Source organism: Indicator indicator, chromosome 9, assembly GCF_027791375.1.
Source record: "Indicator indicator isolate 239-I01 chromosome 9, UM_Iind_1.1, whole genome shotgun sequence".
Classification (NCBI taxonomy): Eukaryota; Metazoa; Chordata; class Aves; order Piciformes; family Indicatoridae; genus Indicator; species Indicator indicator.
The window spans coordinates 31432466-31458419 of NC_072018.1; the positions used below are offsets into that span (position 1 = coordinate 31432466).

The 25954-nt window shown below is 43.7% G+C and overlaps 1 protein-coding gene across 1 annotated transcript in view; it reads right to left on the reverse strand.

Moving 5' to 3' along the window:
- The window catches only part of PINX1 (PIN2 (TERF1) interacting telomerase inhibitor 1), a 71419-nt gene extending 47984 nt beyond the window's left edge, over nucleotides 1–23435 (reverse strand). Inside the window, exons 1-6 of the mRNA XM_054383695.1 lie at nucleotides 23417–23435; nucleotides 16642–16751; nucleotides 13360–13452; nucleotides 12576–12654; nucleotides 7895–7987; nucleotides 5231–5307 (exon numbers count right to left, since the gene is read on the reverse strand). Coding sequence (XP_054239670.1) covers nucleotides 5231–5307; nucleotides 7895–7987; nucleotides 12576–12654; nucleotides 13360–13452; nucleotides 16642–16751; nucleotides 23417–23435 — 471 coding nt within the window. The remainder of the gene's footprint in view (nucleotides 1–5230; nucleotides 5308–7894; nucleotides 7988–12575; nucleotides 12655–13359; nucleotides 13453–16641; nucleotides 16752–23416) is intronic.
- Nucleotides 23436–25954: the final 2519 nt, after the last annotated feature.

Sequence of the window (25954 nt, forward strand, 5' to 3'; positions counted from 1 at the left end):
GTTCTGCAAAATGTGTCAGAAGACAATTTCCTGATTAAAAAAAAAACAAAACAACAACCAACAAAAAACAAGTGAAAAAGCACCAGGACAGACAGTTACTTTTCTAATGACTAACGTGGAAGAAATCACCACAAACCCAAAACTTTCGGGCTACTTGGATTTGGTAGCTTAAGGGAACTTACAGAGGTTTCCATCCAAGTTACAAAAACTTGGAGGAAGCAGATTAGTCATCAAATGACCTGAGACATGGAAGTGAGATGGACACAAAACATTCAGTTTGCTCTGCTTCTCTAAAGGAGTTATTACGAATGCGCCAGCAAATCACAACTACTCCCCCAGGCCCCAAAGTGAAATCAGTGCCAGAATCATGTTGTTCAGCAACCAAGTAGGGACTGTCTGCAACTCATTCCCAAATCCTCAGTCTCACTCAGGAGCATTTTCTCCAGTGATAAGGCTTCATCAGGAAACACAGCTGGATGGAGGAAGGAAATTCTGAGAAGCAAAAAAAAAAAAAATAGTGGGGGTTCCAGGAAGTTCAACCAGATAGGAACTAACAGAATTTGTTTTTCTGTCTCCCCAGCTCCCAGTGTTACTAAGCAAGTGAGAAAATCAGAGGGAAAGTGGGGGGCAAAACAAAAAAAAAAAAAAAAAAGTCTGGCAGATCTTACCCTGCAAAACAGGTCGTCACTGCAGGTCTCCAGAGAGCATCATGATTACAATTCAATATTTTCAATCACTTACTCTCCCTGGGAAAAACTGCAGACGTTTTCAATTTAGGTCCACTCTGAAGCCCAGTCATTGTTTTCTTCTCCCCCCCCCCCTTTTTTTTTCACTTGTATTATTTCTTTAAAAACAAAGGTCCTTATGTAGCTTATTAAGGAGGTTTTAGTTAGAGCCGTGATTTCTTAAAAATAATCATTTTTAAAGTACCATTATGTATAACATTCAGGAGAATTAAAGTTTGTGAGTGCCTGTGATTAGTAACACATATCCCAGAACCCTCAAAACAAAGGCATAAACTAGAGTCTCAGCCTCACTACTTCTAGAGAAACTCCTTTCAATTTGGGCCAAACAGAATTTCCTTCCATATCCTTTGCAATTCCGCTCTTTTGCAATCTTTACAATCCTCTAGCCAACTCCCTCTTCCTTTCATAAGGTAGATAACCCACATTTCAACATCCCAACTTACTGCAGTAGTGTCAGTGTGAAACAGGAGAAAAGATCCATCAACCAGATCTGTCCTAGGCTATGGAGACAGTTAACAAATGAGTCTTAGATGAGCTCTACAGTTAAGACAGGTCAGATTAAGCTACAACAAAACACCTCGTGCCTAAAACTATTCCACAGGTCAAGATCATAAAATGATTCCTAATGACCAACTAGAAAATACTGAACACAACTGATTGGAACAGTGTATCTGTGACATCTCTGATTTGTTGAGACATCATTTATCACAGCAGCAGTTCAGAGGTGACATATTTTTGACAAGCACTTCAGAAGAGCCAGGATTATCTTGCTGGTCCAGAGACCATGTCACTTAGCCTTCAGCTGACCCTGCTTTAAGCAACTAATCTAGAGACCTCCAGGTCTCCTGCAATCTCAGTAATTCTGTGATTCTATGAAAAGCAGTTCCTGCCTCTTGCCATGAAGTTATGCCCAAGATCTTTCTGATCCCGTACTGAAACAATTAGAAACAGGGGGAAAAGAACTATGCTGAGAATCTTTGTCAAAAGATCAAGAATGGAATGACAATTTGAGAATAGGTCATTCAGCCTACATCGAATCTGTTCTGAATGCTTTTCAAAATGCACTACTGAAAAAAGAGGAATCTGGTATCTTGGAAAGTGCTTTAAAGACCAAACTTCAAGCTACATGATCAAGGTGCTTCCAGGTATCATCTCAGCTGCAGTAATAGCTGTGAACCTGCAATCAGACCAATTGATAGTAGCAGTTTTGGCACCTATGCAAGTATGGAAGCTGTCCTCATCTACTTTGAGCAGGGACAGCAGCATACAACCATTACTAAGGGTTGCAGGAGCTTCAATTAGAAGGGATTGCAGCCTGCTACATCCTGAAGACATGCCCCAGGGCTCTGATGGACAGCAGCACTCTTCCTACATTATCTCTACACAGGAACAGATATGACTTCAGGACAATGACAGCACTTTCCTGCTCCTGTAGTGTGCTCTCTGCCACATCAGGGAGATGCCCAGAGCCTAGGGACTTCAAAACAGATGCAATCACACAGAGAGAACAGTACTGCAAAACCTTACAAGGCAGTCCCATTTGTGCCACCTTAAGGACCAGGCTCTGGAACATGATGGAAAGGGATCATGAGAGTTCATGGGTGCAATGAAATGAAATTGCTCAGAGCTGGAGGGCCTGAGCAATGCATTTTTGTTCTGTGCAAACTCCAAAGATCTCTGATCCATGAAGAAAGGAAGAAGGGGGAAAAAAAGGCAACAACAACAACAACAAAAAAAAGGCAATTGTGCTGCCTCTGATTTTCTCTCCCTGTGGCTCAGCAGCAGCAGCTAGCCAGAAGACAACAATGCAGCTCCAAATTACATTACCTCCTGCCTGTATTTGCATGTGTAAATCTGGGTGCTTAACAGGGAGCAGTCTGTGGCTTTTTACCAGAGCTTTGACCCATTAGCTCAGTGTTCAGTGTGGGGGAAAATTAAAATCTACACAGCAGTCACCTGCCAACCACTGGATTGATCAAAGAATCAGCAAAAGCATGCACAAACTTCTAAACCCTTCAACAAGCAGCCATAAATGCACATGATCTGTAGCGTCTACCAACAAAAGAACAAATATTCTGCAGGATGAAGTCCCAGAAGAAGCAACAGCATTTTCCACACTTCTCTCTGGTTTCTAAAGTTGCAGGATATACAGAGAAAACAAGCAACTATTCAAGAAAACCCACGAGTAGGCAAAATCTACTCCCTCAACCAAAGCACTGTTGATTTGCATTAAATCCTAGTCTGCCTTACTTCATATGGATCTAACAGCAAGGATGCTAAGCAGATCCATGGCATGTTTAGGTGATCGGAAGTGTTAATCAAAGGGGCTCTGATGCTTCAAGTTTACCTACAGAATATGAGATCTCTCTCATGGAGGTGGAGTCCCCATACACTTTTTCCAAGACTGTTAAAAGTTCAGATGGGTTCTGTTGTGGCTGATGGCCTCTTCCCAAGCTCCTACCTTCCAAGCCAAACCATGTGACTTCTAACAAAGGTTCATTCTGTTTTTCAGGATGGCAGACAAGACAGGACAGTTCTTAATTTGTCTAAATTTCTTCTAACCTCCCAGATTAATTGAGTGTAACTGCATTTTTATAGTCTAGAGAACAGACATTTTTCTCTGTCCTACCAATAATTTTAAAACGAGCAGCACATTCACTGAAATGATGACACTATATGGGATAAAAAAAAACAAGCCTAAATCCTTCCAACTGTTCAATTGAAGACACCCCACTAAAGAATTCTTTCTCTTATAGTAAGAGTGTTTTCTGGTGAAGATTGCTCTTCACAAGCTCCCTTGTTTGAAGCTAGGTGACCTTAGAATAACTGAATTGTTTAGTTGGAAAAGACCTTTAAGATCATCACTACTAGTCAGGATCTCATAGCAGATTCTTCCCCTTTTTCCTCTTTATCAAAGTGCAATGACCTACAGTGAACTTACAGAACCAGGTGTCAAACATAGACACAGCATTTCAGGCTTCCATTCCATTTCAGGCTCCACCTTTCCTTCTAGACTACAGATTTCAGTGATGTCTGAACCACGAGGGCAATTCTTGCAACATATTCATTTGTGTTTTTCCAGATGTTCTATTTTCCAAAGATTTTTTCTGGCTACATTAGCCCTGCCACAGTGTAAGTCTGTTATTTTATATATTGATATATGAGGCTTATTCTCTGCAAGATACTAATGAATACAAGAATAAAAACAGCACAGGAACATAGGAGGCTCCACGTGAACATAAGGAAAATTCTTTCTTCACTGTGAGGGTGACAAAACACTGGAATGGGCTGCACAGAGAGGCTGTGGAATCTCTTTCTCTGGAGACATTCAAAACCCACCTGCATGCATTCCTGATCTACTCTAGGTGATCCTGCTCTGGCAGGGAGGTTGGACTAGATGATCTTTCGAGGCCCCTTCCAATCCCTAACACTCTGTGATTCTGTGAAACTACATGCTAGTATAAATCTTGATCTCATGACACAAAGTTGAGGAAAGTCTTCTCAGTAATTATTTATCAGTGTTCAAGCCACCCTTGAAACCTGTGTTGGAGCCCCCATTCCTGGAGGTATTTAAATGACACATAGATGTGGTGCTGAGGGATTAACAGTTGGACTTGATAATCCCAGAGGTCTCTTTGAACCAAAACAATTCTCTGATTTCCTGACCCTAAGATGAGCAAGACTTGGCAGCTGCTCAGCCTTTCCCAGCTCTTGTGAAAATAGAATGTCCAGTTTTATTTTGGTTATTTATGGAATTTTCAGATCTACTTTGTGATGTACATTACTTAAGTCTAAAATTAAAATAATGAAGATCCCTAACTCCAAAGAAGCTGGGTTACACAACAATTACATAGAATCACAGAATATTAGGGGTTTAGAAGGGACCTCGAAAGATCATCTAGTCCAACCTCCCTGCCAGAGCAGGATCACCTAGAGTAGGTCGCACAGGAATGCATCCAAGCAGGTTTTGAATGTCTCCAGAAAAGGAGGCTCCACAACCTCTCTGGGCAGCCTGTTCCAGTGCTCTGTCACCCTTACAGTGAAAAAGGTTTTTCTTATGTTCACATGGAACCTCCTATGCTCCAGCTTGCACACACTGCCCCTTGTCCTATCATTGGACATCACTCCAAATACTCACCCTTCACATCTTTATAACCATGAATGAGGTCACCCCTCAGTCTCCTCCCCTCCAAGATAAACAGATCCAGCTCCTTCAGCCTTTCCTCAAAAGGGAGATGTTCCACACCCTTCATCACTTTTGTGGCTCACAAAAATATGTATTAGCTTCACTCTTTTTGCCCAGTGTTTCAGAGAACAGCCACCCACCTGCAGCCTTCACACACACACAACAGTGATTTCACACGCCCATTGCTTTCGATGGGCAAGTGGCAATATCATCAGCAGAAAAAAGACATTTAAAATATGGGTTTGTTATAAAGGAAAATATGCAATGGAAGAAGAACAAGATGAAGCCTCTTGTTTACCTGTGTCTTCACACTCTTGTGTCTCTTCCCAAATATGCAGGACAGATCATCTTCACTGCGTGAAGAGAGATCCTTGCCTGAAAGGGGAGAGGGGAAAAAATAATCCACAACTTTCACAGCTGTTTTTACAGGTGAACAAAAACCAGCAGGAGAATGCCAAAGACATTAAATGAAGGCTGACCATGACTTCCACAGACAGAAGGAAATGTGTGTGTGTCTGTGTAGGGAGGAAAGGCTGGTGAGGAGACAACCACAGCCTGCTGGTGTGTGCCCACAGGGAAGCATAGAACAGCAGCTTCTGTTGCCACAGTTGGTATAGGACGATGGGGGAAGACTTGTAAGCTCCTACATGCAGGAAAAGTTGAAGAAGAAAAAGCACATCTTTGGATTCTCCTAAGAATTTCCCATCTCTGACAGTTAGAGAGTCACAGCTCCTCCTTACAGTGAAAAAAATATCCATATTAAGTCAGTTGAGACTTTTCCTTGATTCTTGAAATTGCTTCTGAAAAGGAAAACCTCCACCTCTGCAACACACCAGATTATCCCAATTTAAAACAATGTCAGGGGTGAGGGAGAGATTACTCTAAGCTCCAGGAGGACCATTATTCCCATCTGACTGTTGGGTGGCTACCTGAATATCAGAGATGGAGAAAGGAGAGGGAAGTAATAGTGTGTGAAGTAATAAACCAGAATCAGCAGAAGTTTAGCCAATTCCACAGGCAGACACCTTCATACTGAGTTGTCCACAGTTTGTGTCAGAAAATTATCTTTAAAAAAGAGTCAGCAAAAGTTCAAGAAACAAAATTAGCACAGATAAATCTATTTATCAGGAGTCTGCTGGGGTCCTACTCCACTTCATTTTCTGATTCCAGAATCACTGACCTCCAAATTAATCTAAACACTTGCAGTAGACAAAAAAACTCCAAATAAATCTGACCACTCCACCTGTTTCTTCTTCTCGGGACCCTTAACTGCCCACAGAGGTTAAGCAGACACAGGAACCTAGAGGAGAAGACATCACCCAGCTTCCTAGTATCTCACTGGGCAGCCTCCAGATGTCTTTACCCAAGCAAGCTGGATGTGACTCGTGGCTGTTTTCAGCTTTATCTTGGCCAAGGCTTGGAACATGACAGTTGCAATCCTGCTGCCCCTCCTCTCACTCTACACTTTCTTTCCATGCCTTTTTTTTCTCCTCTCTCTGAAACTTATCCCCCACTTTGCCTGCATTCTCTGGTAGAAAATCAAATTACCTGACAGTCCAAATCCTCTGCAGCATCACAGTGGAACAGTTACTAGGAAAGGAATTGAAATCACTGCCTGAACCTCATATTGGTGTGTATTTCCCAGATGCAAGCCTGTGTGTGGTATCTATCTTCCTCCAGCAGTGAGGCTACAAAACAGCCCCAGAAACGGAAGCTGCCGTTTCTACTGCTGCTGCTCCCTTCTCCCGCTTTTGTGTGAGCTCCTCTTGTTTAGTCTAAAAGGAAGCAGGATTGGACTTGAACAACAAGGGCCACAACAACATCAGCCTTTTCTCAAATAACTTTTTCTCTTTCCCTGAAAAAGGACAATTTCCCTGGTTTTCAGATCACTGAGAGAACAATCAAACAGGGGCCTACCTTACAGAAACACTGCAGCCATACAAATAAGGGATATTGTTAATATAAAAGCTTTGCTTCACATTTTACATGCTCACAAGACACTTATTTTTCCTCTGTATTTAGTAAAAGGCTAAACACTCTTTTCTACCATCTACAACAGGCCCCTGCACTTGCAAGCTCTGAACCAATTTAATTGTTTAATGTCATAAAGTGGCAGAGTCATATTAACATATTTGACTTCAAGGCCAAATCAATCAATCAATCAATTAAAAATTACAACCCCAAATATCAGAATTTGGCCTCCATTCAGACCTCCATTTTAGCAGAGGCATTTGCTACCAGAAAACATTACACAGAGCTTTAAGCTTAATAAGTCAGCCATTAGTGGACACCTATCCCATCCATGCACTGGAACATGTATACACACACACACACATCATCTGCCCAGGGTGTGTGAAAGGGGAAAACACAGCAAGAGATGGAACAACTGGCAAGATGTAAAACAAGACATGGTTGACATAATGTCATCACTCTAAGAAGCAAAGAAATCACTAAGCTCCACGAGTTCTTGATAAGTTTTTCTGGCCACCAACCACTGTCCTCATTTATCCAATAAAGCACCTGGTAGATATAAGAGGGCTTTCCTCTTCCTGCATTCAGGTTTAATCTGATCTCATCCACGTGATCTCTTAGCAGGGGTTACTGGAGATTGCAGGGGATAGTGCCATGCAGATGCCCAAGAACTGTTATCACCTTTGCCTCCCCCTCCCATCCCCTGCCCACGCACAGAACACTCAAGATATTCACTGTTCTTCTATTCAGCTGATGGTTCCTCCAGACACAAATTGTTTTATTCAACAGTATTCAACCCAAAGCCAGACGAAATTGTCCAAAATACAGAGGAACAGCACATAGTAAGCTCTAAGTAAGTTGCTGCAGGGGGTATTTCTAAACCAAGGTTTTACTTGCCAAATTTAGACCCCAGAAGGTAACAGATCACCTTGTCACATGGGTTATTTCCTAATCTTGGTTAGAGCTTATGAAACAACAAAACTCCTCTTACCTTTTGCAAACTTCATATAATGGACACGTTTCTTGGAAGATTTGGATTTTTCTTCAAGACTGAATTTCTTCTTCTGATTGTTCACCGAGGACTCTAAAAAACAAAACACAAAACCCCCAAACAAACAGGTTCCAACCCTGTCCAAGGCACTCTAAGCACCAAATTCAAACATTAGTGTATTTAATTTTCTCTTTCAAAACCAAATCTCAACAACATATCTCAAGAAATGACTGAAGGAAACATGGTTAAGTTCTGATCCAGACATGCTTGATGTTTTTTGCCACATTTCCTTTCCCTTTCCACTTCCAATCTAATATAATTTGAAAAGGCAGATACAGGTATTCCAAGTCAAAAGTCTAATGTACCACCATTTGTACAGTGAGAGAAAAGAATACTAGGTCAGGGCTTAGTGTGCTGTTTGTTATAAAATATCTCCAGTGCCAGATGGAAAGATGTTAGAAACAGTGTAAAACAAACAGTGGTAGAAAGAAAAATGAGAAATATAAAATAATTTCTAAAAAAGCAATAACAAAGCACAGAAAAAATCATCCAGACAGGCTCTCCACTTCTATCATTACACTAAGTGCCTCTACCTGGGCACAGTCTGACACATTTGTGTAAGGAATTTAAACAGTGGCAGAGCTTCTCTGCCCCTGAGGCCAGCTACAATAAATTGCCACGTCCATGTTATTTAATTTTCCCTGCTTCCAGAATAGGGGTTTCCTCTGAACTGTCTGCTGGGAATGGTCTCTGAGGTTGGCTGAGTCCCAGATTCACTAAGGAGCTGTTTGGGAGAATGCTAGCTTGTGCAGGTTAAAACCATGTGAAGGATTAGTCTAAGCATTCCACCGTAGAGGTATCGAGTTCCTGAACTGTGACAGGTTACTTCACTGCTCCAGATGCACTCTTTGCTTTCACAGAGCCTGTTAAATTACAACAAATGCTCTGCCTTCTGGTTAATAACTACTTTATTAGTCCAGTCCTGAAAAGAAGCAGGTACCACAGGATTCTCTGCTCTGGAACTCTGGAAAGTGCTACTCTGATGTTTTTCCCTCTCGGTGGTAACTGGGATGGGTAAGGAAATCAACTCACACCCTGAGGGCCAAGTTGAGTCACTTTCAGATGATCCCACCCCTGAACAATCTGCAGACTAAGGTTTTCTGACACTGCAATTACAGCACCACTTTACTGTTCAATAGACAATGACAACTGATGATGGAGTCACTGACCTAATAATGAAATCTGCTGCCTAACTACCAGAAGGCAGCCTGAGACCTACTCTTTCATTTACACACTAAGCCCTAGTGAGAAGAACAACTAGCTGGCCTAGGGTCAGAGTTTGCAGTTGACTTGAAAATCCTAAAAAGAAAAGGCTAAAGTAAGCACCAAAACTAAAATATCCTGAGCAGAGACGAGGTGCTTGGAGTCTACTCCCTGATCTGCTTGTACAGAAGAGAACATTACACAGCAAAGGACACCCACAGGGCTTCCTCCTCCCCTTCCTTGTACAGTGAAAGGGGCAGCAGCACCGCCTTGTGCCTTCCAGGAGGAATTTCACCACCGAATGTGCAACAGGCAGGCAGATACATCCCTGTGACTTTGAGCAACAGGTAAACCCTCTGACAAACTGAGCGAGCTCTGCAGGAACATTAATGCACTTTCCCAAACAATTTAGTCACAGCAATAAACCCATGTGTCATTTCTGTAGCAAAGCTGATAAATTAAATACTCCAAAGCACATTACAGACACAGCCAACATGTTGTTCCCCACTGGGTTGGGTTAAATGACATTTAAGAGACATTTAAAAGCCCTTTCCAACCCAAAACATTCTGATAGGACAAGAGGAAATGGCCTCAAGTTGCACCAGGGGAGGTTTAGGTTGGATATTAGAAGAAACTTCTTCACTGAAAGGGTTATCAAACACTTGGAACAGGCTGTCCAGGGAGATAGGTGGTTGAATTACCATCCCTGGGGGTGTTGAAAAGACACACAGACATGGTGCTAAGAGACATGGTTTAGCATCAGATTTGGTAGAGTTAGAGAATGGTTGGGCTGTATAACCTTGAAGTTCTTTTCCAAACTAAAAGATTCTGTGATTTGTGTGATTTTACAAACAGGAAAGGAACAGAGTCACCATCACTCAGTATCCTCCAAAAGAGCCAGGAATCAGAACCCCTAACTAGGTGCTCAGATAGAAAAAAAACAGAAAAGAAAAAGCTAAACCAACATACATCAAGAGTATCTAAATGTTGGCATCCTAACCACCATGGGGCCCTTCCTTTCCGACCTCTAATTGCAATCCAACTCTGGCAACTGTTACTAAGAACAATGAAGTTTTTCAGCTGACTTTTAATGCAATTTGAAACTGGATAATGGCCAATAATGTAACATTTGATCCTGCAGCACAGCTGCAGGCAGAGTTATCTGGATGAATTTTGAAACAATTGCCAAAAAAACAAGCCTCAGAGCAATGGTTGGAGCCTGCAAATCACCCAAAGTGATTCTGACCAGCAGCGTTCAGCACGCACCCAACTTTGTCCTCAGCAATTGTAAATTCTTGTCTCAGCTCTTAAAAAGACTAAGGAAAAATAACTGAGTAAACCAGGGAGACATACAGTGTCTAGAGGCCACTTTGCATCAGTACTGATGACCCAGGGAATGCTGCCCAGGTTTAGGAACAAGATAGCCTTGCTCAATGAACCTGCCTCTGTGCTGACTCATTCTGTCCTCGGACAAGTCATTTCAGCTCTCTGCTCAGCAGTTTGCAGCTTTCCCACCAGCTACACCTAAGTGATCCTCCCATGGCTCAAGTTGGAACTTGGGCAGGATTTAGTTATAAAGGTAGAAAGGAACTTGTGGAATTTCCCTACGATATGCTATTCTACTTCTTGAGGACCTCAACTACAGCACCTAGCACCGTGTGGCCTCAGACCATGACTAGGGCTCCAATGCTCAAGCATTAACTTACATCTCAATTTAGAAGAGATGTTTTTAAAGCAGCAGGTTCAGAATTTTAATCCCAGTTCTTCAGGATTAAAAAAGTACCTGGTTTGCCTCCTTCTCTGTCTTTCCTCTCCTACAAAACCTTCTGTGCCCAAATGTTAGGCATGACTGAATGAACAGTTGGTAGATTCACTAAGCAGGCAATTCTGCAATAAGCAGCATGTAGAGAGGTTGCTGTGTCCAAGCAGAAGCCCTTGGTTTAATCACACTCCACAGAGTTGTTTAGATATATGATCAGAGGTTAAACTTGAATCTTAACTAAAGAAGAGATGATAAACCATCTGATGTGTACAATTCCTTCTCTAGGCTCACACTCAACCAGTTCTGCATAAATTCATTTTCACCAAATAAGGCCAAACTCTCCAAAGCTTTATAAATAGCTCCTCTGGGAAGGTTATGTACTCTAAAAAGCTTTGTAAATAGCCCTTTTGGGAAGGTTGTGTGGTTTCCCCACTTGTGTGCTCTACATCAGGGCTACAAAAATCACATTATATAGCACTCACAACAGAGATGCATAACTCCAAGTCAAAAACTAAGCAGCAGCTCTCTGAGGACAGGAAAAGTAGGTCCTTAAGAAACCAACAGAGGATGGAAGCCTGCTGTGACAGTTCATTAGTGAAGGGCAGTGTCCTGGTTTGAGACAGAACAGAACTAACTCTGGTGATTTTACTTAGAAGAAACTGAGTTGAAAAGTAACTGCATGTTCTGCAATTCATGGTATGTTTTTGCAGACACTGCCTGATTCTAGTTCTGGTAACACTGATGTTCAGAGATGCTACCAAGGACTGGTGTGCAGATCAAGGTCATTGCTAAATCTTGTCTACTGTATTGGGAGTGTGAAGTAAAAAGGCTGCACCTGTAGGGAGGAGCAGACAGGACAGGGGACCCTAAACTGATCAACAGTGGATTCCACCCTATTCAGTATAAAGCTAAGGGATCACAAGGGTGAAGGCTCTTCAATGGCCACCTCTGTTCTGCCTTCAGGCCCCATGCATTTTTCAGGCCCCATGCATTTTTCAGGCCCCATGCATTTGTTCCTGAATCCAATTCCCAACTGCTGCCGAGTTCACTCTGCGACTCTCCCACAGCATCAGTGGTGACAGTGAACAGCTGCCATCAGGGATATGGGTTGAATATTGATGTATATCTATTTCATTTTATTGTTATTATTTTAATTACATTTGTTTCAGTTTTCAAATTCATAAGTCTCCCTTATTCCCTTTCTCTTCCCTTTGGGAAGGGAGAGAAGCTAACAGGGAGGGTTTGTCGCTCATTTAGTGGCAGGCCCAGCCCTAACCCTTGACGGAAGGGCAAACCCATTGCAATGGTGAGTGACAGCGTTGTGAGCCTTCAGACTGGCTCTAGCTGCTTTAGAAAAACAAGTGCTGCTCTAGTACATCCCAGCAAAGTGGTCCTGGATAAATAAATAAGTTCAAAACTTAATGTTTGCTTACTCCAACAAAAAGCTTTTAACTGAGCCCCAATGGAGAGCCAAACCAATCCACTGAGATTAACATACCCAGGCACACAAACCTGAGTGTGGTCATGAACAGCAACACGTCTTTTGGCTCCCCTGATTTTGGGGGAGAAGGGGGAGTTATCTGCCTCAGCAGCCCTCAGCTAGCCTTTTTAGGCAAGGAATGGAACAGCATCTGGCTGAGCAATGCATGAACCTACCTGTTTCACCCTGTCCATGGCAATCATTCAGTTCAGCCAGAAGCTGGTTGAAGTCATCCTGGTGAGCAATCCAGTTGTCCTGTAAGTATCACTCAGATGAATACAAGGCCCATAGTAAGCCTCAGCACTCTAAGTAACTCAGCTTTATATACTCAGTCCTTGTTGCTGGGAGCAATCCTCAGAAACTCCACAGATGGCAACACTAACAACAGCTCATCAGATGCTCCAAAGTGCAAAAATTGTAACAGGTTGCATTTGCAGTCCTTAAATAATACTGAGCTGCTGCTGGCTGTGCCCATCCCACCTGCACAGAATGTTTTCAAATGTAAGTAGGAAATACTAGGGTCATTTCTAGCAACAATAAAGTTACTGAAGAGGTTGATAATGAGACAAGCACCTTTAGGACCATGTTCTGCTCTGCCTATGTACCTTAAGTTCAGTCAGAAAGGTAACTTATCAGGAACAGGGACAGAAGACAATGAAGTGGGGCAGGAGACACAGGGAAAAGGCAAGTATTTCAATGGTTTGCTTGGAAATACTAATCCCTGAATAAAATAATCTCTGAACAGCCAGCCCTCAGCACCACTGTAACCTTTCCAAGTAGACATTTACTCCTAAAACACCTAAAAAAGCAGAACTGCACTCCAGGACAAGAGTTTCTGCACAGACAGTCAAGCAGTTACATGCTGCCAGGTGATGTGATGAGATTTCACTTACATTCCATCATAAAGAGAGTACTTTAGCCAAAATTGGAGCCTTTTCCTTACCTGGCCCTAGTGCTCACCTCATGATTGATGGTAGCTCCTAGCCCCAGAGTGTTGTTTTTCACCCGAACCTTGATATGTTCTGTATTTCCTTGTTCCTGAGCCCCAAGACCCTAAGGAGGATTTAAGGGTAAAAAATGTAAGGATTTTACAGCAGTGATTGAAGAAAAAAAAAAATTAGAGTTTTGTACTGCCAGGCAGTTTGCAAAAAATACACCAAGAAATCACAATTTCACATTGATTTGCTTCCCTGTAACTGAATTTATTCAGGCATTAGCACATGAGATATTAAGTGTTGGGTTTTTTTTTTCCTTTTTTAATTTACTACTTAAGCCTCCAGCAAAGCATTATAAACACTAAAATAGCAACAACCTTAAGTACTTGGGTGATTAATCAGGAATCCACCTGACATTCCAAGGCTAGTCAAAAGTGTTTACAATTTTAAAACCAAGAGACTAGATAAAAAGAAGGTGTCTTTCACCAAAAATACCTGTCACTGGGAAGGCAGCTGTGTAATGGCTCTAAGACAGAAGCCACATAGAAAACACAACACACACTGAAGTTATATGTGGGGGAAGTGGGAAAAAGAATGGTCAGACTGGAGCTAGCAGAACATGAAGAACTTCTTCCATCTAATTCACACTGATAAGCTGATGAAGATACTGGAGTTAAACAAATATCACACCCAGAGAGAATGGTGGGGGTTCAGAGAAGATCTAGCCCAATACCCTTGCAAAACCAGGGTCACCTAGAGCAGGTTGCACAGGATGATGTCCAGGCAAATTTGAAATCTCTTCAGAGAAGGAGACTCCATAACATCTCCAGGCAGCCTGTTCCACAGCTCTGGCACTCTCACAGGAAAGTTCTTCCTCACAGATGGAATTTCCTGGGTTCCAGTTTGTGCCATTGCCCCTTGTCCTGTTGCTGGGAATCACTGAAGTAAGACTGTCCTCATCCTCTTTATTTTTACCCTTTGGATATTGATAAGCATTGAGAAGGTCCTTTCTCAGTCTTCTCCAGGTTATCAGCCCCAGATTTCTCAGCCTTTCCTTGTCAGAGAGACACTCAAGTCCCCTCATCATCTCTGTAGCTTCTGCTGGACTCTCTCCAGTAGTTCCTTGTCTCTCTTGCACTGGGGAGCCCAGAAGTGTGCACAGGACTCCAGATTATGGCCTCAGTAGGGCAGAATAGAGGTAGAGACTCAATTCTATGAATTAATTAAAACTTAGTAAAACAAGCCTAGCCTTGGATTTCTCTGTGTAGCCTGCCGTGGCCTCCCATTTCATGAGCCAGCAATCATATGTGGTTCAAAGAGTACTGAAGTCAAGGATCTGGCATTGGTTCCTGTAGGCTTTAGACCAGACAACATGTTAAGAGTCTGGAGCTTGAGCACTCTTTTTATATCAACTGCATGCATGGTTATTTACTGTGTGCAAGATTAACACAGATACCTGAATGAGAGTGGAAAAAAATTGTTCTGAAATGCTCTGATTGTATTTTAGGCAGCCAACTTCTCTGAGCATAGATAACTTTGCTGTCAGAACACTGTTGTTTTCAGAGTGTGAAGGAAAGGCCTCATGTTGCTTTCTGTCTTCCCCCTCTTCTCATCTTCTTCATGGCAGTAAGTTTCCTACTTGAGCTACCAGATCTTCCTTTACAACAGCTCTACAGGAAAGATTTATGTCCCCATTCCACTCCAAACCCAGAGAAATGGAACTTTAGCTTGATCAAATCAATGAGCTTTTGCCCATCTGTGCAGTAAAATTAAGCAGCTTACACTAGTCCTGTTATTAGTAGTATTGGAATTGGGTCAGGGCAGGATGTACAGCCAAGTGTCCTGCTTGCTTTCATACTTTTTTTGGTTAGCAGGAGGTAAACTTTTCATTCCACTGACCAAATAAACTGTACTGGATTTCTAACACCGACAGACTTCTTCAAATATGCCTCACTGCTTTGACAGCCATATATACCCAGGATCTCTCCACTACTCCACCACATAAATATGTTATTTATGATAGCCACACACTCAGCTGATGATTTGTTACTGCTGGCACATCTGGTAAAATTGGCCAGGTACAGAAAGTAAAGCTTTAAACCAACTGCTCTTTCCCCTGCCCCCCAGATTGTACAATTAGGAAAGATAATACTAAGCCTAAACATTACTTCCCAAATTTGAATGTTTGTGGGTTTTTTTTAGGATAGAAACCTGACAGGGAGTGTCTCTCTGTGATAGATACTGGGAGACCTGGGCCTGTTCAGCCCAGGGAAGAGCAGACTGAGAGGGGACCTTATCAATAGCCATCAATATTCAAAGGGCAGAAGTCAAGAGGATGGGGCCAGAATCTTTTTAGTGGTGTTCAGTGGTAGGAAAAGGGGCAGCAGGCACAAATTAGAACACAGTAGGTTCCTCCTGAACATAAGGAAAAATCTTCTTTCCTGTGAGGTTGCCAGAGCATTGGAACAGGCTGACCAGAGAGGTTGTGGAGTCTCCCTCTCTGGAGAGATTACAAATCCATCCATACCACAATCCTGGGCAACCTGCTCTAGGTGAACCAGATTTAGCAGAGGGATTGGACTAGATGATCTCCAGAGGTCCCTTCAACTTCCACGATTCCATGATTCTCTGAAAAGGATCCTAATTTTCTTTCTTAAAAAAAATTAAAAAGTTAGGAGAGGAAACCTAGGAGAAGAATTAAATAAATATGCAAGTTTTGGATGCATTCAGGTCATTAAAGTGCAAGCCCAAATCTCAGCTTTGCTGAGGCACCTCTGTGGAAACTAAACTGCTTTAAAGGGCTGGCTGAGAAGTCTGCAGATGTCTGCACTTATCTAGAGGTTATTCTTAGCACCAGACACCAGCTGCCTTACCCTACAGGTACAGGCTGAAGCTGGGAAGGAACACAGCCCACAAAGCTGCATTTTGGCCATTCAAGGAACAGATCAGAAATAACCTTTAAAAACAGGTAAGAGATTAAAGCAGGTCCTGGAGTTCCTTGAAACTCTACCATTTAGAAAGATCTGAGGGCATAATGGCAACTTAAAAACTTCAACTACCACCTGGTTTAAGGTGCCAACTCCTCCTCTTGGGGACATTACCTTGTCAAAGGAAGAAAAAACTGGAAAGCAGGACAGGTGCAAGTAACTACCTTAGTAAAAACTGTAGAGATCTAACATTGCCCAAATCTCCTGTGAGCTTAAGAGAATAAATCAATAGAAAGAATAAGGATGTTTTAAATACTGAGATCATGAGTCCCTCAGCAGAATTCCACCCTTCATCCAGACAAGTGTCCTTTAAATCATACCTTTCCCTTGGACCAGCCCATCTTCTCCAGCATCTTCTGACCAAATTTAGATTCATCTTTACTCCAAGCACTGTTTTGGGGGTCTACAGACCACTTTTGCCTTCTACGAGCTAGAGCAGGAAGGGGGAAAAAAAATAAAACAAAATCAAACAGGGTCTGTTGACATTTTCAGCGTTCTTGGTATTTCATCAATTCAAGGAAAGCTCTTCACTGAAAAGAAAAACATTGTGGGAGTTCAAGTCTACTAAACCTTATATTGCACACAAAAATAAGTCCAGTAAAAATTGCAATTATTAATTTGGAAAATGCCCAAATAAAATGGCAATAGAATCTGTCATCCCTAAGCATGGGCTGCATGGAAGGCTTCAAGGGTTACCACTTAGGTGTACAGGCTTAAATTCCACCTTTATTCCAACTTTGCTTTACTTGTGGCTTCAACACAAAATCTATAGGGGATTCAACCTCAGTGCAGGCTCTCCCAGTTCTGGACAGCATCCACTGGCCAGTCTTCTGGAAAGACACTGTTTACAAGGGCCTGTAGTGATAGGACAAGGGGCAATGATTTCAAACTAGAGAAGAGTAGACTTAGATTGGATGTTAGGAACAAGTTCTTTACCATGAGGGTGGTGGAACACTGGAACAGGTTGCACAGCTGAGGCTCTATCCCTGGAGATATTCAAGGTGAGGCTCAAAAGGGCTCTGGACAACCTGATCTAGTTGAGGATGTTCCTGCTTACTGCAGAGGGGGTTGGAATAGATGCCCTTTGGAGGTCCCTTCCAACCCAGACCATTCTATGATTCTTTTTACCACAACGCGGAAGTTTTAATGTTTACCTCCACAACAAAAGATAACTCAAAAATCAAATGTAAGTGACCAGAGAAATTGGTTTATAGAACAAACCAGTGAGATTTCAGCTTTTGGATTTGCTGGAAAATGGTTTACATGGAAAATAAAAAGTCACCAGAAATTACTTGTAGGTGTTAAGGGACCCAAATGAGAGTGGAGGCTCCTTTGTCCTAATCCCCTAGACCTCCATATGCGTGCTCGTCTCTATTGTCAGGAAGAGCTTCACTGAGATCAAGGGAGAAAAGCTAACACAGTTAAGCAGCCACTTGAAATATGCACCTACATACATGCAGGAAGACAACCTAAATAAACAAGACAAAGAATGGAAACAGGAAGATTACAAACTTTATTAAACGCTATGGGAAATGGTGGATCAAAACCGACCGATTAACCCAAGGCCACACAAAGCCAGTGAGAACCCAAATCCACTGAGACACGTTCAACATAATCAGGAAATCACCTTTCCCAAAAATGCCACACTTCAGATTTAGGTCAAAGGGACAGAATATTACAAGGATGTTTGGTTCATTATTTGTAGCAGCCTGTGCTGCTAACAACAGGTGGTGAAGTGCCACCGCGGGCTGTGACTTGAAAAGCACAAACAAATTAGGGTTTCCTGCTGCCCCACTGGGAACAAAAACTCTGGCTCCCTTCATTCATTTATTGCTGTGTTTGAAATACCAGCTAGGGATCTGGGACAACTAATGTTTTGCCATCTTTACTCATCCAAGATGCAAATATGAGGACCCAGTTTTCCAGTGGTCTGCCAAGGGAATCAACTAAAAAGCTGCCAGCAAAAGCTAAGTCCTATAAAAACAGGGAACATCTTGGCTGCTGCTTTCATGTGTAGCTCACAGAGAAACAAACAACATAACAAGAAAGACAATCAAAACAAACAAATGTATTCTGTTATGCTCTCTGCAACTTGTTCCCCAGGTGGTGACTTTGCAAATCCCAAGAAATTAAATTCAAGGCAACTCTTACAGCTGTAAAGCCACTGTATGTGCCTAAGGATTTGTGCATGCAGCAGAGGTAATCGATGTCAACTTCCAATTAACTTCCAAATTAACTTCCAAACAGAGTTGTTTGACGCAGTTCAACTAATCCACCCTAAAAGTTAATTTCTATTAATTTTCCTGGATATATCTCTGTAGAGAAGCCCTAAGATGTTTTACTCCCAGAAGGATGCTGGTAACAAAACACAAGGGCACCTAATACTGAGATTTCTCAAGCCTGAAATTTCCAGAGGCCTTCCCTTTCCCAGCCCTTGCAATACAACTATGTCAAACCTCTTAACTACTACTGTGGGATTAATCCTCACATTTCTCTCAGGTTAACACATTCTTACCCTCAAACATGTTAAGGTAGATGCAGGAAAACAAAGAAACTTGCTTCCATCTCTACAGAATTATTTAAGAATCACAGAATCATAGAATTGTCAGGGTTGGAAGGGACCTCAAGGATCATCTAGTTCCAATCCCCTACCAATGGCAGGGACACCTCACACTACATCAGGTTGCTCAGAGCCACATCCTGACCTTAAAATCCTCCAAGGATGAGGCTTCCACCATCTCCCTGGGCAACCTGTTCCAGTGTCTCACCGCCCTCACGGGGAAGAATTTCTTCCTAACATCCAATCTGAATCTACCCATTTCTAGTTTTGCTCCATTCCCCCTAGCCCTATCACTACCTGACACCCTAAATGTCCCTTCCCAGCTTTCTTGGAGGCCCCCTTAAATACTAGCAGGCAAAAATAAGGTCTCCTCAGAGCCTCCTCTTCTCTGAACAGCCCCAAATCTCTCTGTCTCCATAGAAGAAGTGCTCCAGCCCTCTGATAATCATCACGGCCCTTCTTTAGACAAGAACAACTTCACGCCACATACAGAAAATAAAAACACAGAATGGTTTTGGTTGGAAGGGACCTCCAAAGGTCATCTTGTCCAAACCCCCCCTGCAGGGACATCCACCACTAGATCAGGTTGCTCAGAACCTTGTTGAGCCTGATCTGGAGTACCTCTAGGTATGAGGCCTCAACTACCACCTTGGCCAACCTGTTCCAGTGTTCCACCACCCTCATGGTAAACAACTTGTTCCTAACATCCCAGTCTGAATCTACTCTTCCCTACAGATGTTATTTTGTGACTTAGCTGAAAGGTACAGTCAAAGTAGCAATAAACAATCAGACAATCTGGACTGTTCTCTAAATTTAGGTTTTAATCATTTTCTCTTCTCTAACTTCAAACCACTGCCCCTCATCCTATCACTACAGGCCTTTGTAAACAGTCACTCTCCAAATCTCCCTTTTCCATACAATACACACACACACATAAAACAATAAAAAAAGAAGACTGTTCAGTCAACAATTCATCAGAAATGTTTGTTCACTAGAGGAAACAGCACTCCAACGTGACCTGGACAGGCTGAAGAGCTGGGTGCAGGCAAACCTCATGAAGTTTAATAAGGACAAACGCAGGGTCCTACATATGGGGAGAAATAACAGCAGGCACCAGGACAGGTTAGGGGCTGCCCTGCTGGAAAGCAGCTCCACAGAGAAAGACCTTGGAGTGCTGGTGGACAGCAAGTTCTCCATGGAACAACAATGTGCTCTTGTGGCCAAGACAGCCAATGGCATCCTGGGATGGATCAAGAAAGCTGTGTCCAGCAGGTCTAGGGAAGTTCTTCTTCCTCTCTACTCTGCCCTGCTGAGACCACACCTGCAATACTGTGTCCAGTCTGGGGCTCCCCAGTTCAAGAGAGACAGAGACCTGCTGGAGAGAATCCAAGGGAGAGCCATGAGGATGCTTAGGGGACTTGAGCATCTCCCCTATGAAGAGAGACTGAGAGCCCTGGGGCTGTTCAGTCTTGAGGAGACTGAGAGGGGATCTGATCAATGTCTATCAATATCTGAGGGGTGGGTGTCAAGTGGAGGGGGCCAGGCTCTTTTGGGTGGTTCACAGTGATAAGACAAGGAACAATGGGTTCAAACTTGAACATAGAAGATTTCAGCTCAACATGAAGAGAAACTTCTTTACAGTGAGGGTGACGGACGCTGCTCAGGGGGGTTGTGGAGTCTCCTTTTCTGAAGAATTTCCAAACCCCTCTGGATGCATTCCTGTGCAGACTACCCTAAGTGATCCTGCTCTGACAGGGGGTTGGATCTGATGATCTCTTGAGGTCCCTTCCAACCTCTGATATACTGTGAGACTGTGATACTACCTTCTAGCTAATTCAGCTCAGAAGTGAATATGATCTTTCGGGCTGCTCATAAAATGATGCTACAGATAACAACACAACTCTGAGCAAGCAGCACCATCCAGTGGAGAAAAGTTTCATTTCTCCAGATAATTCACTCTGACACTCCTATCATTTGAAAAAGATAATTGCTAAACCTTTTCACCAACTCTGTGCCTGCAGCATGTGTTTTAACATGAAACATTTAACATTTCTGAAAGTTCTCTATCAGTTCTAACCTAAACCCCTGCTGCATGCTCCATACAACACAGAAAAATAATAAACAGGTTAAATTTCTCCAACAAACAGAAAAATCATACTGCCAACAACGAGATTTCATTTTTAACTGAAGCTATGAAACCCATAATTAACTTTTTTTTTTTTTCCAATAAGATAGACAAAGTTTCTTAAAAGTTATGAAGAGTTAAAGAGAAAAAATACAAACTAACTTCTTTGGACATTTCTGCGACTGATAGTTTTGTTTTTTTTTTTTTAATTCAAACCAAATAAGCATAGATCAAGTTTGTCCCTTCTCAGTTTAGTTCACAGCATCACATAAGCTGAAAGGACCTCAAGATCATTAACTTCAATCCCTCACTTAAGCAGGTTGCATTTCTTGTGTTTCAGTTTGCACTTGTTGCTTCTTGTCCTGTCATTGGGTACTGTTGAGAAGTTGCTATAAGTAGCTTCTCAGCTCACTACAGGGCAGGCATTGAGGTGATGGAGCAGGTTCAGAGAATGGCAACAAAGCTGGTGAAGGGTGTGGAGCACAAGTCTCCTGAGGAATGGCTGAGGGAACTGGGGTTGTTTAGCCTGGAGAAAAGGAAGTTCAGGACAGATCTTTTCTCTCTAACTACCTGAAAGGAGGTTATAGCAAGGTGGAGATTGGTCTATTCTCATGAGCAGCAACTGCAGGAGAGGAAACAGCCTCAAGTTGTGCAGGGAAAGGTTTAGGTTGGACATTAGGAAGAATTTCTTCACTGAAAGGGTTGTCAAGCCCTGAAACAGGCTGCCCAGGGAAGGGCTGGAGCCTTCATCCCTGGAGGGACGTAAAAGGCATGTAGATGTGGTGCTGTGGGATGTGGTTTAGCAGCAGTCTTGGAGGTGCTGGGTTAACAGCTGGACTCTATAACCTTAAGGGGTTTTCCAACCTAAATGATCTTGTGTTCTATGGTAAGTGCCTGAAATCCATCTGCTTTCACAGCTATAGCAAAACCAAGTAACTGGCCTCAACTTTTTTCTAATCTACTAATAAGAGCATCAGAACTAGATCCAGAACTACAAACAAAAAGGTAAGTGTAACATAACTTCACAGTTGTAACTGCAGCTGAAGGGGAGGAACTAAGACATCGACACTCCAAGGGTGGCTCATAGCAATGAAGTTTTGTCTTTAAGGTGTCTGATTTTAGAATTCACAAAACAGAGAAGCTCTCTTATTAATACACTGGCACAGTGTATTCTACCAGTGAGGTGGTAGAAGCCCTATCCGTGAAAATATTCCAGGTCAGGTTGGATGGGGCTCACTCTTTTAGTTTTAAAGCCATCCCCCCCTTGTCCTGTTCACAGTCTCACAGTATATCAGAGGTTGGAAGGGAACTCTAGAGATCATCAGGTCCAACCCCCCCTGCCAGAGCAGGATCACTTAGGGTAGTCTGCACAGGAATGCATCCAGGTGGGGTTGGAAAGTCTCCAGAGAAGGAGACTCCACAACCCCCCTGAGCAGCCTGTTCCAGTGCTCTGTCACCCTCACTAGAAAGAAGTTTCTCTTCATGCTGAGGTGAAATCTTCTATGTTCTAGTTTGAACCCATTGTTCCTTGTCTTATCACTGTGAACCACCCAAAAGAGCCTAGCCCCCTCCACTTGACACCCACCCCTCAGATATTTATACACTTTTATGAGTATAAATCAATCTTCTCAAGACTAAATAGCCCCAGAGCTCTCAGTCCCTCTTCACAGGGGAGATGGTTGAGTCCCCTAATCATCCTCATGGCTCTCCATTGGATTCTCTCCAGCAGGTCTCTGTCTCTCTGGGGAGCTCAAAACTGGACACAGGATTCCAGGTGTGGTCTCAGCAGGGCAGAGTAGAGAGGTAGAAGAACTTCCCTAGCCCTGCTGGACACACCTTTCTTGATGCATCCCAGCAGTCTGTTGCAGCAGACTGCTAAAAAGACTGTCCACATCTTTCTTATAAACCTCTTTTCAGTATTGAAAGGGCGTGTACAGACAAGAAGGTGAGACAAGTCCAAATGCCAACCCTAGACGCGCTCAAAAGACCAATGCCTACACACACAGAGCTCCGCTGCGTCCTGCCTGGCTGACACACTGACCCAGCCCCAAGCATTGAGGGCAGCTCTCCTTTAATACATTGTCACATCGTGGCGCTGAAATGGAATGCCGGCTCTAAAGGCGTCTGAGGGACATTCCCGCAGACTTTATACACGTTCCCCCTAAGCCAGGAAGCGACACAGCCCCACAAACCCGTCCCCAGCCAACGCGAGGACTCCGGGGACCCGCCAGCATCCAGCCGGCCACGCTCGGGACGGACAGCGTGGCCCCTGCCACAACAGCGAGAGAGGTGCGAAAGGGCTTGGAGCCGCCTCCCAGGATAACAGCTCTTGGCTGGACCACAGCCCGCTCTCAGGGGTATCGCCCGAGCCCCACCGGCGCGGTCTCTCCCCGCGGGGATCGGCACTCACGCTCCGCCAGCATCGCCATCTTGGGGACCTGCCTGTCCCCGCGGCGCAGGCAAAGAAACACTGCCAGGCGCCTGCCCGGCGAGGGGACCTTTGTGATCCCGGGCGCACAGAGAGGCATCGAAGAAATGCCTGATTGAAAAGTCCCGAAACAGGCGAGCGCAGCGTGCACCCCCGCGGAAGCGGAGCGTGGATGTCTCCTAAAATTCTACTAAAGATACAGAAATTCTACTAAAGAGATCAAAAGACGTGTTGCTTTGTGTATTGGCTACTCTCCTGCGTTTCTCTGTGGCTACTGGATAGGCACTTTGAGAAGCACTCTTTTGCCGCAGCCTCCGCCTCCTCAGAGAGGGCAGAACCCCGCCGGGATCTGCGGTGCCGCCTTCCTCGACCTGCTGGCGCTCTGCTTCGGGTGCAGACCAAGTTACAGTTGGCCTTCGCTGTCCGATATTCAGATTTTCATCCACCGCAGGGATGTGTGGTTAAAATTAACCGCAGAGCACTCAGAATCCTCAGGGAGATGAATGTCCCTGAACTGGCCCAGTTCCGTACCCGCGTTAGGGGGCAGAGCGATGGGTGGCGGGTGGACCCCTCATACCTTGTGCGCCGTCCTCTTGCCTGTCGTCTTGTAATAAAGCTGAACTCGTCATGGCTGTGTCTTGGCATGCTGCCCCAAGGTGTCTTAACAGCACCAGCCTGAAGCCCCGGGGAAGTTGCATCTTGATTCCCATTTCCCAAGTTACAAAGATTCTGTACCAAACCCAGAGCTTCCTTCCTATCACATCAGCCAAGTGCTTCTTGTCTTGCTCACTTCAGATGGGGGGGGGGAAGAGGTTTTTTGTTGTGGTGTTTTGTTTTGTTTTTTGTTTGTTTGTTTGTTTTTTTCTGCAACAAGATTTGGGGCAGTTTGATCTGAGCCAGGCATAGAACAGCTGCTTTGGAATCGGTCAGGCCAGAAGCAGAGAGAGAGACCTTGGTATGCAGGAGGCTTCCTGCAGTTTTCTTTGTTTTGGGGCAATTTGATCCAGAGTGCTTTGATTGTATTGAGGTTAATGATGGTGATGATAGGATTGAGTATTTACAGGTAAGAATCAGGGGGAAGGCAAGGAAGTCTGTTGGAAGTCTGTTATAGACCACCTAACCAGGATGAAGAGACAAAATAGTCCTTAGGCACCTGGGAGAAGTCTTGTGATCACTAGCTCTTGTTCTTCTGAGGGACTTCCCTGACCTCTGCTGGAGAGGTCACAGCAGAAAGGGAGCAGTCCTGGAGGTTCCTAGAGTGTGAGGAGGATAACTTCCTGACACAGCTGGTGGTGGAGCTGACTAGGGAACGTTCCCTGCTGGATCTGCTGTTTGTGCTCAGAGAAGAGCTTGTGGGTGCTGTAACACCTGGAGACCGTCTTGGGCAGAGCAATCACAAAGTGCTACGTGGAGGTTTTGTATTGTGTGCATCCTGTCTTTTGCCCATACTGACTCAACTTACTTTTGTCTTTCCATTTCATTCTGGGGTTCTGAAATGCAGACCCCTGGTGTCTTTGCTGTCTCATCCCCAGCTTCAAGTGTTCTAAGGGTCTCTGCACCTTGGCTCAGGTCATTGACAGAAGTCCTAACAGGATAAGAACAGATGGCCCACCACTCTTTCTAGATCCATCCTCCCATTTGGATAACAATTGGATTAGAGCTCCCCCAGATCAGCTTTTCAAACTGCTTTGCTTCCTTGCTTTTAAATTTAGATTACATTTCCCTATTTGCATTTAGATTACATTTCCCCGGATTCTAAAGGCTGTATAGATAAAGAAAGCAGAAATTAAAACCGTGTCTTTCCCTCTGTAAGGTTCATTCTGTCAGTCAGCAAAGTTAGATTGGTACAATGGAGCTTGTTCTTGGCAAATCTATAAACTTACAAATAGCCTGTTGATTTTTTTTAATTAGTTTTTTTATTCAGTTCCTACTAAACCAGCTGCTCTGACTGCCCCCGTTCCTCTTTTAAAGAAGGATATCAAACTAGTCCTTTCATAGTATTCTAAGCCACATCTACCCACATGAGAACTTCTCAGTGTGTGTTCTCACCAGAATTTTTTTGCTAGTTCTCTGTGTGCTTTCAAGTCACATTCATCAGGCTTGACTGACATGAAAACAAATAAATCATGGCCAAGTGCAAGGTCCTGCACCTGGGTAGGGGCAATTCTCACTATCAATACAGACTGGGGGGTGATGTGGTTGAAAGTAGCCATGGGGTACTGGTAGATGAAAAGCTGGACATGAGCCAGCAGTGTGCACTTGTAGCCCAGAGGCCAACTGTGTCCAGGGATGCATCCGAAGCAGCATGGCCAGCAGGTCAATGAAGGGGATTCTGCCCCTCTGCTCCTCTCTGGTGAGACCTCACCTGGAGTACTGAATCCAGCTCTGGAGTCCTCAGCGCAGGAAAAACATGGACCTGTTGGAGTGGGCCCAGAGTAAGTCACAAAAATGATCCAAGGGCTGGAACTCCTCCTCTGTGAGGACAGGCTGAGAGAGTTAGTGTTGTTCAGCTTGGAGAAG